The following is an 18,517-nucleotide window of genomic DNA, read 5'->3' as shown; positions in this document are numbered from 1 at the left end:
AACCGGGACCAGAGTGCAAAAACCGGGATCACAGAGAGAGGAAAAACCGGGATCAGAGTGGAAAAAACGGGATCATAGAGAGAGGGGAAATACTGGGATCAGAGAGAGGGGAAAAACCGGGATCAGTGTGAAGGGGAAAAACCGGGATCAGAGAGGGGAAAAACTGGGATCAGAGAGAGAGGAAAAACTAGGATCAGAGAGAGAGGAAAAACCGGGATCAGAGAGGAAAAACCGAGATCAAAGAGAGAGGAAAAACCGGGACTAGAAAGAAAAAAGCAGGATTTGAGAGAGAAGAAAAATCCAGGATCAGAGAGAGAGTAAAACCGGGATCGGAGAGAGAAAAAAACGGGATTGGAGAGACTAAAACCGGGATCAGAGAGGAAAACCCAGGATCAAAGAGAGAGGAAAAATCGGGATCAGAGAGAGAGGAATAACCAGGACTAGAAAGGAAAAACCAAGATCAGAGAGAGAAGAAAAATCCGGGATTAAAGAGAGACTAAAACCGGGATCGGCGAGAGGAAAAAACGGGATTGGAGAGACTAAAACCGGTATCAGAGAGAAAGGAAAAACTGGGATCAAAGAGGAAAACCCAAGGTTCTGATAGAGAGGTAAAAAACACAATCAGACAAAGGCTAAAACCAGGATCGGAGAGTGAGAAAAAACTAGGATCGGAGAGGGAGGAAAAAACGGGCTCAGAGAGGAAAAACTGGGATCAGAGAGAGAAACTAAAACCAGGATCAGTGAGAGAGGGAAAACAGGGATCGAGGAGAGAGACTAAAACCAGGATCAGAGAGAGAGAGGAAAAACCTAGATCAGAGAGGAAAACCAGGACCGGAGAGAGACAAAAACCAGGATCGGAGAGAGACAAAAACCAGGATCGGAGAGAGGAAAAACCAGGATCAGAGACAGACTAAAACTGGGATCGGAAAGAGAGAAAAACTAGGATCAGAGATAGACGAAAACTGGGATTGGAGAGAGAGGAAGAACCGGGATTAGAGAGGGAAAACCTGGATCTGAGAGAGGTTAAAACTGGGATTAGAGACCGAAAACCAAAAACGGAGAGAGACTAAAACCAGGATCAGAGAGAGAGAGAAAAACGGGATAAGAGAGGATAAACCAGGACCAGAGAGAGGGGAAAAAAACCGGGATCCAAGAGAGACTAAAACCGGGATCAGAGGAGAGGAAACACTTGGATCAGAGAGAGGAAAACCTGGGATCAGAGAGGAAATACTGGGATTGGAGAGGAAAATCCAGGATGAGAGAGGAAAAACCAGGATCGGAGTGGAAAAACTGGGATCAGAGAGAGACTAAAACCAGGATTGGAGAGAGAGAAAAAACCAGGATCAGAGAGAGAGGAAAAACCACGATCAAAGAGAGACTAAAAGCAGGATCAGAGAGATGGAAACACAGGATCAGAGAGAGAGGAAAAACGAGATCAGAGAGAGGGGAAAATGGGATCAACAGAGCGATGAAAACCTAGATCAGAAAGACAAAAACCGGTATCAGAGGGAGAAAGAAAAATGGGATGAGAAAGAGAGGGAAAAACCAGGTTCCAGAGAGGAAAACCAGATCAGAGAGAGGGAAAACCCAGATTGAGAGAGGAATAGCCAAGATCAGAGAAAGGGAAAACCAGGATAGCGAGAGGGAGAACTGGGATAAGAGTGAGATGACATGTGGGAACAGAGAGAAGGAAAACCAGGTTCAGAGAAGAAAACCAGGAACAGGATTAGAGAAGAGAGAATAAATCAAGTACAGAGAGAGGGAAAACTGGGATCAGAGAGAGGCAATGCAGGATCAGCTAGAGGGAAAATCAGGATCAGTGAAAATTCAGGAACAGGTAATGAGGAGAATGGATTAGAGAGGAAAATTAGGATCAGGGTGAGAGCGAAACCAGGAAAAGGAAAAGAGGGAAACTGGATCAGAGAGAGAAAAAAACATAATCAGAGAGAGGGAACTTGGAATTAGGAAGAGGAAAAGCAGGATCAGAGAGAAGATTTGGGAACAGGGAGTGAGGAAAATATGGGTCATGAAAAGGAAAAATTGGGTCAGGGAAATGGGAAAAGTGGGAACAGGGAGCAAGGGAAAACCAGGATCAGACAAAAAACAGAAACAGGGTGAGAGGGAAACAGGGATCAGGATTGGAAAGACTGGGAACAGGGAGAGGAAAACCGAGAACTGCGAGACAGGAGGGAGGAAAACCAGTAGCAAAGGGAGTGAAAACTGGAATTGGAGAGAAAAACCTGGATCAGAGATAGCGCAAATCTGGGATCTGTTAGAAGGAAAACCAGAATCAGAAAGGACTTTCAGGAACAGGCATGAGGAAAACTGGGATCAGAGAGAGGAAATCGGGATCAGAAGGGAAAGCAGGGAGATAGGGAAACTGGGAAAATGGAGAGGGGGCAAACAGGGATCACAGGATGAAAACTAAAATTAGGAAAATGGAAAACAGGCAATGGGAAGAGAGAGAAACCGGAATCATAGAGGAAAGCTGGGAACAGGGAGAGGGGAAAGGGAGACGAAATGGGAACAGAAGGAACATCATGATCAAGGAGAACGGATACTGGAATTAGAGTGAAGGAAAGATGAGAGGATAGGAAAACTGAAAACAGGGAGATGAAAACCAGGATCAGAAAGGAAAACCAGGGAGAGAAGGAAAACCAGGATCAAAGAGAGAGGAGAACCAGTATCAGAGAGAGAGGGAAACTGGGATTGGGAAGAGGGTAAAGTGAGATCAGAGAGAGAGAAATTTCACATCCAAGACTGTTCAGGATCTTACATACATGAGTCGAGTCACCCCTCACTTTTCCAAACACCACTGGAAACAAACCCAACCTGCCCTTCATAAGACAATCTGATCATTCAAGGTATCAGTCTAGTAAGGCTTTCTTGAAACCCCTCCGTTGCATTTACACCTTCCTTAAATAAGGAAATCACGAACGCACACAGTATTCAAGGTCTCACCAATGTCCCGTGTAATTGAAGTGTAACATCCTTGTTTTTATGTTCATTCCTCTCTTAATAAAGGACAACATTCTATTAGCATTTTTAATCAAATACTGTACCCATGTATTAACTTTTTGTGACTCATTCACTAGAACACTTGGATCCCTCTGCACAACCAGAATTCTACATTTATTCTCCATTTATGTCACACTCTTTTTATTCATCCTTCCAAAGTGAACAATTTCACATTTTCCCACATTGTATTAATCTCTGCCTTCCACATCCTGTTTTACACCTATTACTGGTGTGTCTTTTTTTATCCTTTATAATAAAAACAGAAGCAAAATATTGGTTAATTTCACCCCTTATTTCCTTATTATCCAGTATTAACTTTTAATTATCTAAAAGACAAACTCGTATTTTATTTACTCATTTCCTTTTTAGATATCACTTGTAAGAACTCTTTTTATCTGTGTTCACATTTCGAGCAAACTTCCTCACATAATCTAATTTCTTCCTCATTAATCTTTTAGTAATTTTCTGCTATTCTTTATAATCTGGCCAATCATCAGACTTGTCAGTCATCTTTTCCAATTAGAGACCTTTTCCTTAAGTTTAATGTTTACCTTTTTATCATTCATTGTTAACTATAGAAATTGTGTGGAGTGAATAGAATTGGCTGAAAACTGGCGTCCATAATGCTGGGGATGTCAGGGGTACACCAATATAGATTATCCACTGAGCACTTTTGGCTGAAGATACTTTCAAATGCCTCAGCCTGTCTTATGCACGGATGAGCTGATCTCCTCCATCATTCCATCATTCAGACCTGAATATACTGCTCCTGACGTGTCTTCCTGCACTCTTCATAAACCAGAATCAATCCCCTGGTTTAGTAGAGATGCAAGAGTGGGGACTATGCCAGGACCACATTTGATTTGATTTGTTACTGCCACATGTAGCAAGATACAGTGAAAAGTATTGTTTTGTGTGCTATCCAGACAAATCATACTATACATAAATACATCAAGGTAATATAACAGAACGCAAAATACGGTGTTAGAGCTGTATGCTGGTAATCAATAAATTTCCTTGCCCATGTTTTGACTTGATGTAGGACCTCATGGAGTCTGAAGTCAATGTTGTTCTTCATATTAAGAATTCCCAGGGATAGTCCTTCTCTTCCAACTGTATTCGGATGTGCAGCCACATCACCAGGGATGGTGATGACAATATCTGAGATGTAGTCATTCTCACAAAATCATATAATGTTATGTTTGGTATGCTCGCCTTTGTTGGTCAGTGCGTTGATTATAGGAGTTGCGAGGTCCTTTTGTGGACAGGACATTGGTTAGGCCAGTTTTGGAATACTGTATGAAATTCAGGTCTCTCTGTTATAGGAAGGATATTGTGAAACTTGAAAGGGTTCAGAAAAGATTTACAAGAATGTTGCAAGAGTTGGAGGGTTTGAGCTATAGGGAGAGGTTGACTAGGCTGGAGCTTTTTTCCCCTGGAGCATCAGTGGCTGAGAGATCACCTCATGAGGTCATTCTTATAAAATCATGAAGGGGCATGAATAGGGTTAAAAGACAAGGTCTTTTCCCCGGGGTGGGGGAATTCAAAACTAGAGGCATAGGTTTTTGGTGAGAGGAGAAAGATTTAAAAGGCACCTAAGGGGCAACTTTTTCATGCAGAGGGTGGTGCATGTACGAAATGAGTTGCCAGAGGAAGTAGTGGAGGCTGGTACAATTACAACATTTAAAAGGCAACTGGATGGGTATATGACTAGGAAGAGTTTAGAGGGATATGGGCCAAATGCTGGCAAATGGGACTAACTAATTTAGGATATGTGGTCACCATGGACAACTTGGACCAAAGGGTCTGTTTCCATTCTGTACAGCTCTACAACTGTGACTGTATGACTGATCTGTGGAGCAGCTCTCCCAATTTTAGCTCATGCTACCAGATGTTAGTTGGGAATTAACAAGGGTGTGTGTGTGCTATTGTAATTTCCTTCTGCATTTGTCAATGTTGCATGGTCCAACTGATATCGTTCCTTTTATTAGCCTGTTACAGATACAGCTGAGTAATTTATTGGCCATTTCAAAGGGCATTTTAGAGTCAATCACATTGCTGTGGGTCTGAAATCACCGTAGGCCAAACAAGATGAAGATGATAGATTTTTAGTGAACCAGCTGAGTTTTTACAACAAATAAACAATGGTCTCATGCTCACCATTAAATTAGCTTGAAATTTCACATTGTCAGGACTCACTGGGATGGCATGCTAAAAATGAAGACCCACTGTTCCTGGAGTCACCACAAATGTTAAGACTTAATGAAGCTACCAAAAAACCAATTTGCCTCTGACAGACTGCTACAAGGATAAAAGCAAACCACACCAGATCCCTTCAGTAACAGTAAAAATAATTTTATTATAACACATTTATCTTTAACAAGAACTGTAAAAGTACAGGATTTCTGGTATAAGTACCATTAACTTTATTACTAATATTCCCACAAAGGAAAAAGAAAACACAAATGAGTAGAGGGGGAAAAAACAGTCAGAAGAACACAGTTCTGGATCACCAATCCAAATCTCAAAACTAATTGGGTTGGTTTCAATTCTTCAATGTTATTTGTACTATAACGAACATTCTGTAGTTCATGGGTTGCTTGGTTGGTCTTGGGGTCTCTCTTATTGTCGCTTGGTTTTAGAATTATTTCTTACAGCACATCCAAACAGTTTTTCTGCTCTTTCAACAGAAATTTTGAGAAAGCAACTTCATAGAGAAAGGGAAGAAATAAAGATTGATGCACCTAACTTCTAGAAGTCTCCTGTTTTATTCCCCCAACAGGGTCTGTGTTAAACTACAAGCTGGCCAGTCACAGAGTTGTTACTGTGCTGGTCCCGCAACAAATGCTACCAATGCGTTTGGACTCAATGTCCTCAAGAAGTAACATTATCTGTTAGAATACTGCATGCAATTCTGGTCTCCCTGCAGTGGGAAGGATGTTGTGAAACTTGAAAGGGTTTAGAAGAGATTTACAAGGATGTTGCCAGAGTTGGAGGGTTTGAGCTGTAGGGAGAGGCTGAATAGATTGAGGCTATTTTCCTCTGGAGCATTGGGGCCTGAGGGGTGACCTTATAGAGGTTTATAAAATCATGAGGGGCATGAATAGGGTAAATAGACAAGGCCTTTTCCCTAGGGTGGGGGGAGTCCAAAACTAGAAGGCATAGGTTTAGGGTAAGAGGGCAAAGATTTAAAAGGGACCTAAGATACAACTTTTTCACACAGAGAGTGGTGCCTGTATGGAATGAGCTGCCAGAGGTGGAGTCTTTTAAAAAGTATCAGGATAGGTATATGAATAGGAAGAGTTTAAGAGTGATACAGGCCAAATGTTGGCAAATGGGACTAGATTTATTTAGGGTATCTGGTCAGCATGGACAAGTTGTTCCAAAGGGTTTGTTTCCATGCTGTATATCTCTATGACTCCGTCTCATGTGCAGGAGTGAGTTTCACTTGTTCTTCCAAGCTGCAAACAACTCCATGTACATGCATAAAAACAGAGGTTGTTGGAAAGTCTCAGCAGGTCTGGCAGCATCTTTGAAGAAAAAAATCAGAGTTAACATTTTAGGTCCAGTGACCCTTCCTCATACCGGCTGAGTTTTTCCAGCAACCTGTTTTTGTTTTTGTTTCTGATTTACAGCATCCACAGTTCTTTCAGTTTCCATGTACATGCACGTTTCTTTAAAGGGCAGTGACCATTTTTTTCTCATTTTCAGTCTGTAGTCCAAAAAGAAAGTGGTCTATTAAAATATTTGTTAATTGAATTTGAATTCCACCTTCTGCTATAATGGGATTTATACTTTTTCACCAGAGCATTAGCCTAGATCTCTGGATTACATAACGACAATACCACTATGCTGCTGCTTCCCATATGTCTCTGTTCCACACGCTCTTGAGAATTGCACCCTTTTAGACCACTTCTCACGCTTCTAACTGAAGCGTGTCACTTCAAAAGTCTATACATTAAATTTCATCTGCCATTTGTCCATCTATTCTAGTAATCTACAGTCTTTGAAAATCTACTTTCATCCTCACATATCATACAGTATTCTCAAGTTTTGTATTAATTTCCAAAGTTTGCAACTGTACATCCAAATCTAAATTATTAATATGGGACAGAAACAGAGTAGAAATGTTTTTAAAGTAATAATCCAGAGGCTCAGACTAATGTTCCAGAAGTATGAGTTCACATCTTAGCATCGTGGAAGCAGGGGAAATTTAAATTCAATAAATCTAAAAAAAGCTGCTGTCAGTGATTATCATTAAACAATCATTAACAGCCTTTCTGGCTCCACCCAAACATATACTGCAGCAGACTCTAAAAGGCTTACTAACAGATGGAGGCAATTCAGTCCCCCAAGCCTGCTCTACACTTTAGATTATGGCAGATCTGTATCTTAAGCACATTTATTTGCCTTGGTTTTGCCTGGTCCATAACAGCCAGCCTAACCTCCTGGTCACTGCCCATTTCAACTGCCCTCCCAGCATGTCCTTCCTCAGCCTACTCCAGTGTCGCAGCGATTCAGAACACAAATTTGAGGAACACCACCTTCTTCCAGCTGGGCACCATACAGCTCGGAGGACTTAACATTGAGTTCTCGAATTTCAAATAACCTTCCCATCCATCCCCCAGCTCCCTTTCCAGCCACACCTCCTCTCTTCCATTCCAGCTACTGACCCTCCCAGCTATCAACTGGATTCATCCTTCCCATTGACCAACCGGTGTCCACCTATCACTCCCACCTCCCCCCCCACCACACCTCTCTTTATCTCCAATTCCCCCTAACCCCACCTCCAGTCCTGAAGAAGGGTAATACCCGCAAGGTTGACTTCTCCTTTCTTCCAGATGCTACATGGCTTGCCGTGTTCTTGAAGGCACTGTTTGTCTACCTTGGATTCCAGCATCTGCAGTTTCTTTTTATCTCTAATTGAAACTACTAACCTCAGTTTTGACATTTTCAATTCAACTCCATCTTCAACATCTTTTCTGGGGGGAAAACAGTTGCAGATTACAACCCTTTGGATCACATCACACCTGAAAAGTCTTACTATAATTTCAACATTTCCAATTTTCTTTGGACCTCCCCATGTCCAACAACCACCCCAAAGGAAAGAATTTCTATCTATCCATCAAATCCTTTAATCATCCTAAACATCTCAAATTAGATCACTACTTAACCTTCTGTATTCAATAAATTACAAGGCTAGTTTAAGGACTTTCTGTATTGTTGTGATGGATCTTCAATGCACCCCATTAAGCTCAGTGGTTCTTCCCGGAGTTGTATTGCCAGTTGCTATTTGTTGTCTCTCCCCTTTCCTCCCCTGCACATGCTGACTCCCAAAATAGATATTCCTGACATCCTCTTGCCATCCCAAACGCGACTCATAATGTATCAATCTAGACAGTGGTGGTAGGATAATGTTGGTTAAGACCTAATCAGGGTACTGAAGTCATTTTAGGTCTGCGTTATAATAAGTACACGAAGCACTGACAAGATGGAATTTTAAAAAAGTTAGTATCATAACCAGAACTGTGATACCCATGCAAAATGATTAAATGTCAAAAAATTGACGGGAATAGGGATCTCTAAGACTGTGAAACAGTTTGATAGGGTACACGAGAACATTTTTTCAATTGAGCCCATAAATATAACAAGGTTTGAATAGTAGGTCATTCAGCCCATCAAGCCTGCTCCACCATTTAATGCAGTCACAGCTAACTGAACACTTCAATGTCTCCAACACTATCCATATAATCCTTTAGTTTCTTTTTATTGTCAATGGCATAATCAACCTTTACATTAAACATACTTAAAAGACTAAGCTACCACAGGCAACGATTCACCACCCTGTCAGAAATAGAAATTACCTCATTTCAGTCTTAAGTGGCAACCTGTTAGTTTTTACATGGTGCCCCTAGTTCTAGACTCCCCAGCCAGGGGGAGCATCTTTTCTGCAACTATCCTGCCCATCCCTTTATATATTTTGTAGGTTTCAACGAAATCACCTCTAATTCTTTAAAATTCCATGGAACACAGATTCAATTTGCAAAATCTCTCCACGAGACAATCCCTTCAACCAGAAAACCAGCCTGGTGAACCTTCATTACACTCACCCTATGGCAACATCTTTCATGAGATAGAGATCCCAAAACTGGACACGATATTCCAAATGCAATCTAACCAGGAGAGACTTCTTGTACTCAATGGTCAGACTGTGGAACTTATTAGCACAAGAACTGGTTGACACAAATTAGATAAATTTAAGGAGAAGCTAGATAACAAGTCAGAGAAATGCCACACTGATGGGTGAGAGTAGCTGTAGACTCACTAAAGTATTAACACTAGCACGGATCTGTAGAGCAAAATGGTCTGTTCATGCTGTAAATCCTTTTATATGGTCGTGTCACCACACACATTCACACAGGTCATAGTCATAGACATGTACAGCACAGAACCCTTCGATCCAGCTCAGCAATGCCAACTAGATATCCTAAATTAATCTAGTCCCATTTGCCAGCATTTAGCCAATATACCTCTAAACCCTTTCTATTCATATACCCATCCAGGTGCCTTTTAAATATTGTAATTGTATCAGCCTCCACCACTTCCTCTGGCAGCTCATTCCATACACGCACACCTTCTGCATGAAAAAATTGCCCCTTAGGTCCCTTTTAAATCTTTCCTCCTCATCTTATACCTGTGCCCTTTAGTTTTGGACTCCCCTACCCTGAGAAAAAGACTTCTGTTATTCACCCTACCCACGTTCTACATGATTTTCTAAACTTCCATAATGTCACCCACAGCCTCCAATGCTTTAGGGAAAATAGCCCCAGTCTGTTCAGCCTCTCCCTAGAGCTCAAAATCTTCCAAACCTGGCAACATTCTTGTAAATCTTTTCCGAACCCTTTCACATTTTACATCTTTCCCATAGCAGGAAGGCAGGAATTGAACGCAGTATTCCAAAAGTAGCCTAACCAATGTCCTGTACAGCCGCAACATGACCTTCCTAGTCCTATATTCAATGCACTTACCAATAAAAGCAAGTTGGCAGCCATTTGGCACCAGAATCCAAGCTGATTTTTCTCCTCCCTGATGAAGGGGTGCTTGAGACTGATTAAAGTGTAAATTTATGCGTGCCTGGTATCCAATTTAGAGTGATCACTGATTAAAATAATCTCATTTTGACAAACCACATTACGCAAAACAACCACCTCTTCAACAGTTCTGATAGTACTTGGCAGAAACACACCTACCTCCAGAAAAGAAAGTTCACCCACAGCCTCAAACTAAAGTTGCATGTCAATTTGAGAAAAGCGTCCACTGTTCACTAATCATAATAAAACCCAAAGCAACCAAGTATTGATTCACCATTATCTGGCACCACATTTAGGCAGTGACAAAGGGTTGAAACATGATCCCATTGGGATTAAGAGTGACGCAGGTTCCAGTAAGAGCGCAATTATTTTATTTAGCAAAACACAGTAACAATAGGCTAATACTTGGAAACAGTTTTCAAATATATATATATATATATACTATACACACATATATATATTAATACAAAATTAGTAAACTCCCATGTGTAAATGTAGCAGCACCATCAATACGAGGGATTAAGGAGAACGCGCCCTCAATAACAATGGAGAACAGGTTGAGCGACAAGATTTGCGATGCACAACACAATTATTTCCTCTCTCATCCTCTTCTCCCACAACTGTAGAAATAAAAGGTCTGGATTAGGAACAGGAGGTGGCCATTCTGCCAGCCAGGTGGATCACAGTCAGATATCGACAGTTTGCTGCTCTGACCCTCTTCCCTTTCCTTCTCACCTCAAGGGAGAGGAGACTTTCTAACTCAGCAGAGCTGATAATGTTCACAGACAGGCAAGTCCCACAAATTCCCTAGACCCCCTCCTCCCTTGCCCACCTAAAACCAAAAATCATGCATTTTAAGCACTTCTCCGCTCTCAGCCATCTTTTAAAAAAAAACTAGAAACTGCATGGTGATCACTTAGTTCAAAACCAAGGGAGTCTAGAAGCCAGTCCACATTTTATTTATCCAGAGTGTGATGCCCTGGGGATTCAGTCATACGGTTCATGGTACAGCCCTTCAAAGTCAAGAGGGAACACATTGAGCTTCCTGGGCAAAGACTGAAGGCTGTCAAATTTAAAAAAAAGCACCCACTGCAAGCCTGGAAACACAATTGTAAGTTGTGACCTCGTTGTCAGAAGGACAATAACTTTGATCATTGAAATACAGAACTGATTGAAACAAAGTAATGGTCACCCAAAGGAATACGTGGCGTTTAAACTTTATCTTTTGCACATGGTGAAAGTGTTTCCAAATGTCAAAAGGAATTCATCTAAAACTATTATTTTTGCAGCTCGAGCATTTGTCCACTGGAGAAATCCCTAGTCAAAATATTAAATTAGTTAAAATTATCCACAAAGGCAACAAAACCAGTTAAAACAGATTTGTGTAGACTTTTAAAAAGCAGGAGTTGTTGGGGTCCTTACATTGGTACAGCATGGGCTAATTTCCCACTCCTTGATTTTCTGACTGATCTGGTGAATACAGTACAGGTAGGCATCAACACATCTAGCTCACCAAGAGCTCTTAGTCTGACTGTTAATCACATTTCAGCCTCCGGTGCTCCTCTGCTAATTCAGCTCAAACTCCGCATGTATGGCGAGATCAGATCACTCCACTCAAGCCCAAGTAACCTGGCACACTTTGCTGATATGATGGAGCAATTGCCAAAACCAAACCACAGAGGAAATATCCAGCAAGGACAGGGAGATGGATTCAAACACTGGCAAATTAATCAATCTGTTTATCTTTCATCATGATCCCTGTGTGAGCTACAAAGTGCCAGACAGCACTCCTATGGTGTTTTAAATGAGCAGAGCTGGTTAATTGTAGCTAACAGACATCATGGATTGCAGGTAGCAGCAATAACATGCAACTGAGAGCTCTGCATTCATTCCCACCCCCATTTCAATTAGCCAAGCAGGTACCGCTCCCATATCCCAACCACCAGTCCAGGACCACTGATTAACCACATTGCAAACAAGGAACTGATGTTCAATGGAAACCACAGCAACTTGGCACGGTATTCATGGGGGCCAAGATTGGCTGGCTTCAGTCATTGGCAGATTTCAACCCAACAGCGAGGGGTATGGGAATTTGACATCAGCAATCAAACTGGGATGAAACCATCTCCAGTTTGTGCCAGGGCAGCAAACCACAGCCATGGGAGCAATGGACTGGGGGAAGAAGTCATTCCTCGTCAAGCATCATCAGAATGGAAGGGCTGGGGAGAATTACTTCATCATTCAATTAACCAAAACATTATTTTTCTTTACTTCCCAAGAGATCTCAGACAGAGAACAAGAAGAGCTGAAAAGTTGGTCAGAGCTAAAAGATCACAGTACATTCCTGCAGATCTGTGCATAGTGCAGGGAATAAAATATATGTAAAACTGCTGAAACGGTGCAGGAATATTGCTGTTGACAAAACAAAGTAAAAATGTACAGACATTAACAGAATCAAGGGTCGATGGGGTTTTTTTTCTCTTTACAGATTTTAGAATGATTAATTGGCATCAAGGGCCCATAAAGACCACCATCTTGTACACCCCTCTTGAAGCCATAGGGGCCTTGACGTGCTCCACATCAGCACACACAGATAGTCTTCCTGTGCTGCTGCAACAATGGGTTCCTTAGTCTTCGCTGGCCCCTCAAGCTCCTCCTCATTGCCGGTTTCTCAGGATTTCTGCGCCTGGAGGAAAGCACTGGGTTCCCAGTCATCGACTTTGACGAGCCTGTTGCCCCTCCCCCACTGTTGCGCCTGTGGCGAGGTTTTAATCTCTTGGACACAGAGACCGGCGTTGTCCCATTCAATTCTTCCAGTGTCCTCTTGAAGCCAGCACTGGCCCAGGTCGCCCTGCGCCCCTCCCCCACTCTGTTCTCTGCAGCCCCATCTCTCGGCTCCATCAACGTGGTGACAACAGCAGGAGGTGGTGAGCTCCTCCTGCACCTCGTATCTCTTCTCGTCAGCACAGGAACAAAACCAGAACAGAACCAGTGTGGAGAAATATCGTCTGGTGCCTGCAGGAGAGAGGAAACAAGAGGGGAGACAACAATGATTAATCAAAGGAGTCTTCATTCCTATTGTACCTTCCACCACATCAGAATGTTCCTAAGCAATTAATTGGCTGTAAATCACTTTAGAAGTGTAGTCACTCGTGTAATGTAGGAAACATGACAGCTAATTTACATATTGCAAGATCCCACAAACGGCATTATAAATAATGACCAGATTAATGTTTTTTAAAAATGTTGATCAACGCATAAATACTTGCCAGACCATCGGCAAGCAGTCCTCACTCCCTTTCCATTCGTAACTATGGGAGCTTTTTACATGTACGTGATAGCACAGCTTAGGCCTTTGCTCAACCTCTCAACTGACACTTCCAACAGCACTGCACTCTGTCAGCACTGACCTTCCACCTGCACATTGCCCCATCAGCACTGACCATCTGCCCACACGACACTCCATCAGCGCTAAGCTTGGGATGTCAGATCAGAGCATCAAGCTCAAGTCTCCAGAGTGGAGACTTGAACTCACTTCGGACTCCAAACTAAGCGTGGTACCAACTGAACCGTCAATGACATTTTAATTCAATAAATGGCATTTCACACAATTTCTCAAAATAAATTGTTAAATATAGACATTCTCCTTCAGCTTTTACTGAAAGTGGCAAAACATTTTCTCATACACCCCAGCTTTCACTACTACCAAATTCATGCACAAAACCTTGGTGGGGTGATTGGGGAACACTCCTCTAAGTTTAGTAATTTGACCCCAACACAGCTTGACACACGAAACTGTCTAACTGCCCAAGGGACAGGCGAAAGATCCCAGCTGCCCATGTAACGCTCCCCCAATCTCGTGTACCTTGAGTGGTGGTGCGGCGCAGAGAGATGGGAGGGCAAGACCAGATTCCTCCATCTGGTGGATTGAGCCATTGGTCAGCTTGAGCCGCAGCTCGTCAGCGCAGAGTCGGTCATATCCTTGTGAGGGCGGGTCAATGCATATCACCACAGCACTGGTGTTGTCAGCTCGCAGCATCCGTTGCCTCCACCGGCCCAGGGCACGGGTGACCAGGAGTTTAGCACCCGTAGGTCCTGGCTCCTCCTGGAAGAATTGGAAAAGGAACAAAAAAAAAATTAAATTTTCATATCACAAGTCCTGAAGGAGATGACTGAGTTAATGCTCCCTTCCCCACCATACATAAGGTGACTGGAATTAAGCCATGATCTCAGTGAGGTTCCATTCCCACCTCCTACTTTCATCCAGTTGTGCACACTCTGCTGAATATGGTTAACCTTAGAGAGCACTCAAGTGTGGTCTCTAGCCAAGATTCTATGCAAGTTTAACGTAATTCCGCTACCTTTCAATTTTATAAGCAGACGCTGTGAAGATGGAGAGAGAGGAGGGAAACGAGGCTATGACCCCAGATTCTCACCAACAATCGCTTCCTGTCTTCGTTGTCATGGCAGATGGTGACAGCATCCTGAGCTGGGATCATATTCCACAGCCCATCACTGCCAAGGATGATGTACTTGTGGTCATGGCAGTTAATCGTGTGAACGCTGGTGTCTGGTTCTGGTGAGACCACAAACTCACCACTGTAAAAATCGTAACTCCACAGATCGCCTATGAAAAAGAAGAATAAGGGGAGTCACTGATTATTGTCCTGCCAACAAGAGATCGGAAGGCCCTGTTCCAAATTCCACTCATTCACCACAAGTGGCCATACAAGGAGTCACGCTAGCCACACCTTGGTCTCTCTCACTTAGGAGGAACAGTCACTCGACCCGAAACATTAACGGATTTCTCTCCACAGCTGCTGCCAGACCTGCTGAGCTTTTCCAGCAATTTGTTTCTCATCTCACTCATCTCTTTCCAAACTCCAACCACACTTCCCCCACCCAAACACAACACACTTCCACATTAGCGCGCGCAGACACACACATAGTTAGTACAGCGCATTTCCCTTTTTAACTTATCAAGCAAACCAAAGTTGTTCCTGCTGCATCCACTTGAGGGCAACCGACAAATCAAAAGCTGGCTAGTGCAAGGCACTGAGTCTCCACCAGATGGTAGCAGCATCCACACACTAACAAGATAGCATTGTCCACCGGGACAAGTCTCAGCAAGTTCCTCAGATGAGCCCGGCAGCTCACGCTCTTTCCCTCCTTGTCCCACACAGGCAATAAGGGAAGCCTCAGATCTGATTACAAATCCATCCCTGCCAAATACCTTTTCCTTTAAGGATGAGGTGTGGGGAAACCTAGTTTAATTCCATCAATTCCCCCTTGATAAGGTAACTCCAGCTTCAGTTAAGAAAACTGAGAGGACACTGCTGAAGTCCTAGCCCAGACAGGCAGCTGTCCAACCATGGGGAGGCATCACAGCCCCCTTCTGGGCAATGGCTGCAGCAACGTGGCTATTCAACTGCGGAGGACCTCGCAGTGAGACCCGATCTTGTCGTCAGCAAAGTCCCCAGACTTCAGACAGAGGGTGGGGTCAAACAAACAGCAGGGGGAAGGAGGAAAATAAAAGAGACAAAAAGAGAGCAAAGAGATGAGACCAGACCAGCTTTACCCAAAGCCAATGTACTGGATAGCTGTGATCTCACTGCCTCCTTTACCAGTATTGAGAACTGGATTCTCTACCCTCTTGCTATTGTCAATCAATCCACCAAATCTCATTATGTAACGATCCACCAACTCATTAGACACGGCTCACCCCTTCCCCAGCAACTCACCCAGTGCTCTGGCCACAGCCAGGAAAGGGATCTGATCAATCACCGTACTCCGCCGCACAGGGCCGTTGTGGGTCAGGCGTGGTCTCTTCCACACCACACGATTCACTCCGGACTTGTTGATGACACTGGGTGGGGCAGGGGAGGAAAAAAAATGCCAGAAATAGACTGAATTACATGTTGATTGAGGGATAAATAACTGGCCAGACCACTGGGGAGATCCTGTCCATGGTGCTCCCTGAGCCGGGACCAGTAACTACATTCCACAAGTTTCCTCAGTCCCAGGTTACTCCCTCCCCAACACCAACAGACCGACAGGGGGAAGAGGGAGGGGGAGAAGAACACACAGACACACACACCCCAATTCTCCCCCGCCTTGTAGCACTTACCTGCCTCCAAGCCCTTCAATTCTCTCCTTCTCTTTGGGAAGCTCAGGCTTATGGTCTTGCGTCACCTCCAGAGCCTGTACCACCCTTTCCCTCTCCCCTCGGGCCTCACTCGAGCCATCGTGAGCGCCCAGGACTACACCAGAATCTCCCACGTGGGCAACGTACATCTTGTTCCGACAGATGATGACAACACTTGCTGTGGTGCCGGATGTGCTGGGGAGCCCGGTCATCGTCTTTGGCCACTCAGCTGTTGGGGGTTAGGAAAAGAAAGAGAGAGTGGTGAGGGGGCAAGGAAAGGAACCACCACATAATGTCAGTCTCGGTCAGCGCCAAGGGAGCCCTGCCCAGAGGGAGCACCACACTGTCAGAAGCATCTTTTTAGGAGGAGCTCTTAAAATCAAAAGCTCCGTTTGCATTCTCGGATAATACATCAGCTATTAAATCCCAGGACTATTACTATCTCAGAGATTATCTGACCATTATTACATTATTGATTGTGCACACCTAGCTGACAGGTTTCCTGCATCTCAACACTTAAAGTACTCAATAGGATGTAAAACATTCACAAAGCCTCAAGGTTGACATAGGCATTATAGAAATCCGAAGTGTTTCTGTATTGGAGTGCTAGCACACCAGGAACGTCTGTGCCCACAACCAGTCCCTATTCTCACCATTAATATACAGCCAAGTACAAACCCCCAGTTCCCTCCGTCAGAAAATACGAACCCAAATAAAGCTTTTTGGGAAGGTGCCAATTAGCAAATTTAATCGATATTAAATTAACAGTAATTAGCAACACATTAGAAATAATAGATGAGTCGAGAAAGATGAAAGAGTTAAAGGAAAGATATGCAGTACAGTTTCGAACTGGTCACAAAGATTGGATGGTTGAATGTTGCAATGGAGGTTATCCACAGCGGTGACGTTGGTAACTGAACAGCCAATTTCAAGGCTCTCAGTTTTACAGCATGGTTGACATTCTGTTGCTAATTCCATTCGACTGTGACTGAAGGGCGAGTGAAGTGCATGCGGGGTGTCGTCCCGTTTTCTTTTGCCTGATTTGCTAGCTAGCTGATTTCTTGCACTCAGAGTGAGAGACTCCCTTTACCAGCAAAAGAGGTGTGACCAGGGGATAGTTTTTCCAACCACAACTTTCACAGCAGGCTGATGCTCAAATCCATACTAGTACAAACAGGACCTTAACACAGTGGTACACAAGGCAGCACATATATGCACACACATACCACTAGCACACACTGTATAACTGAAACTAGCCTTTTAACCTCTACCCTTTGTGGGTCTCTTTTTCTTTTAAAGAATATTCAAGTTTAGGACATGATCTGCAGGGGGTGGCTCACTGTTAATCAGGAGTCATCAGCCCCTTGTTATCTTTGCAGTGACAAAGTATCACAGTCCAGTGTATTTTGACTTGTTTCTCCCTTCTTGAAAGAGCAGTTGTTTGAGGGTCCCTTCACATCTTTAACTGTGCCTGCAGAGAAACCTATGGAATAAGTCACTTCATTTATATCTGCAGCTATTTTTGGCTGTAGCAGCCCAGTTAAGAACATTTTGAACTACAAGTTAAAAACACTCATAGTATTTGGAGTTCTGACCCATGGCTATGACAGTATCCAGATGCAGTAAGATCTGGGCTAATCAGTGGCAAGTAATATTCACTCCACACAAGTGCCAGGCAAGAAGCATATTCAACAAGAGAGAATATAAACATCTCCCCTTGACATTCAATAGCATTACCATCACTGAATTCTCCACTGTCAAAATCCTGGGAGTTACCATTGACCAGCTATATTGGCCTGGATCAGCCGCATCAATGCTGTAGCTTTAAGAAAACTGAAGCTTCGACTTTCCAAAGCCTGTCCACCATCCCCAAGATGCAAATGAGAAAGTATGATGGATGAGTAGAGCTCCAAGGACACTCAAGAAGCCTGACACCGTCCAGGACAAAGCAGCCCATTTGATTAGCATCACGTATGCCATTCATCTATGTGGGGCACGGTGGCTCAGTGGTTAGCGCTGCTGCCTCACAGTGCCAGGGACCCAGGTTTGATTCACTGCCTGTGTGGAGTTGCACATTCTCCCCATATCAGCAGGAATTTCCTCCGGGTGCTCCAGTTTCCTCCCACTGTCCAAAGATGTGCAGGTTAAATGGATTGACCATGGGAATTTGTCCCATAGTGTCCAGGGACATGCAGGCTACGTGGATTAGCCATGTTAAGTATGGGGTTACAGGGATAGGGTGGGATGTCAGTGCAGACTCGAT

General features: G+C 43.5%; 1 protein-coding gene and 1 long non-coding RNA gene across 2 annotated transcripts in view; one reads left to right on the top strand and one right to left on the bottom strand.

Moving 5' to 3' along the window:
- Window positions 1–5,766, top strand: part of LOC125486156 — a 6,127-nt gene extending 361 nt beyond the window's left edge. Inside the window, exon 2 of the long non-coding RNA XR_007264842.1 lies at window positions 5,709–5,766. This is a non-coding gene — a long non-coding RNA (uncharacterized LOC125486156). The remainder of the gene's footprint in view (window positions 1–5,708) is intronic.
- Window positions 5,767–9,997: 4,231 nt separating this feature from the next.
- ppm1da (protein phosphatase, Mg2+/Mn2+ dependent, 1Da) lies at window positions 9,998–18,137 on the bottom strand. Its single transcript, XM_048612605.1, has 5 exons — window positions 16,237–18,137; window positions 15,851–15,975; window positions 14,546–14,736; window positions 13,975–14,214; window positions 9,998–13,124 (listed from the first exon to the last, which is right to left on the bottom strand). Exons 1-5 carry the CDS (start codon window positions 16,464–16,466, stop codon window positions 12,690–12,692), a joined length of 1,221 nt encoding a protein of 406 aa, XP_048468562.1. The 5' UTR covers window positions 16,467–18,137; the 3' UTR covers window positions 9,998–12,689.
- Between the last annotated feature and the right edge of the window lie 380 nt (window positions 18,138–18,517).

The sequence above is a fragment of the Rhincodon typus genome, chromosome 26 (genome assembly GCF_021869965.1).
Source record: "Rhincodon typus isolate 14 chromosome 26, sRhiTyp1.1, whole genome shotgun sequence".
NCBI classification, from domain to species: Eukaryota; Metazoa; Chordata; class Chondrichthyes; order Orectolobiformes; family Rhincodontidae; genus Rhincodon; species Rhincodon typus.
The sequence above is the reverse complement of the archived record's forward strand: the minus strand, read 5'-3'. Positions and strand labels throughout refer to the sequence as shown.

Bases quoted from the DNA above. Each gene is read 5' to 3' on its own strand.
- ppm1da (XM_048612605.1), bottom strand. From the start codon at position 16,466: ATGACCGGGCTCCCCAGCACATCCGGCACCACAGCAAGTGTTGTCATC. The intron at 15,976-16,236 runs GTAAGTGCTACA...TGCCCCACCCAG, and splicing joins ATTGAAGGGCTTGGAGGCAG to TGTCATCAACAAGTCCGGAG. The intron at 13,125-13,974 runs GTACACGAGATT...TCTCTCCTGCAG, and splicing joins GCGCCGCACCACCACTCAAG to GCACCAGACGATATTTCTCC.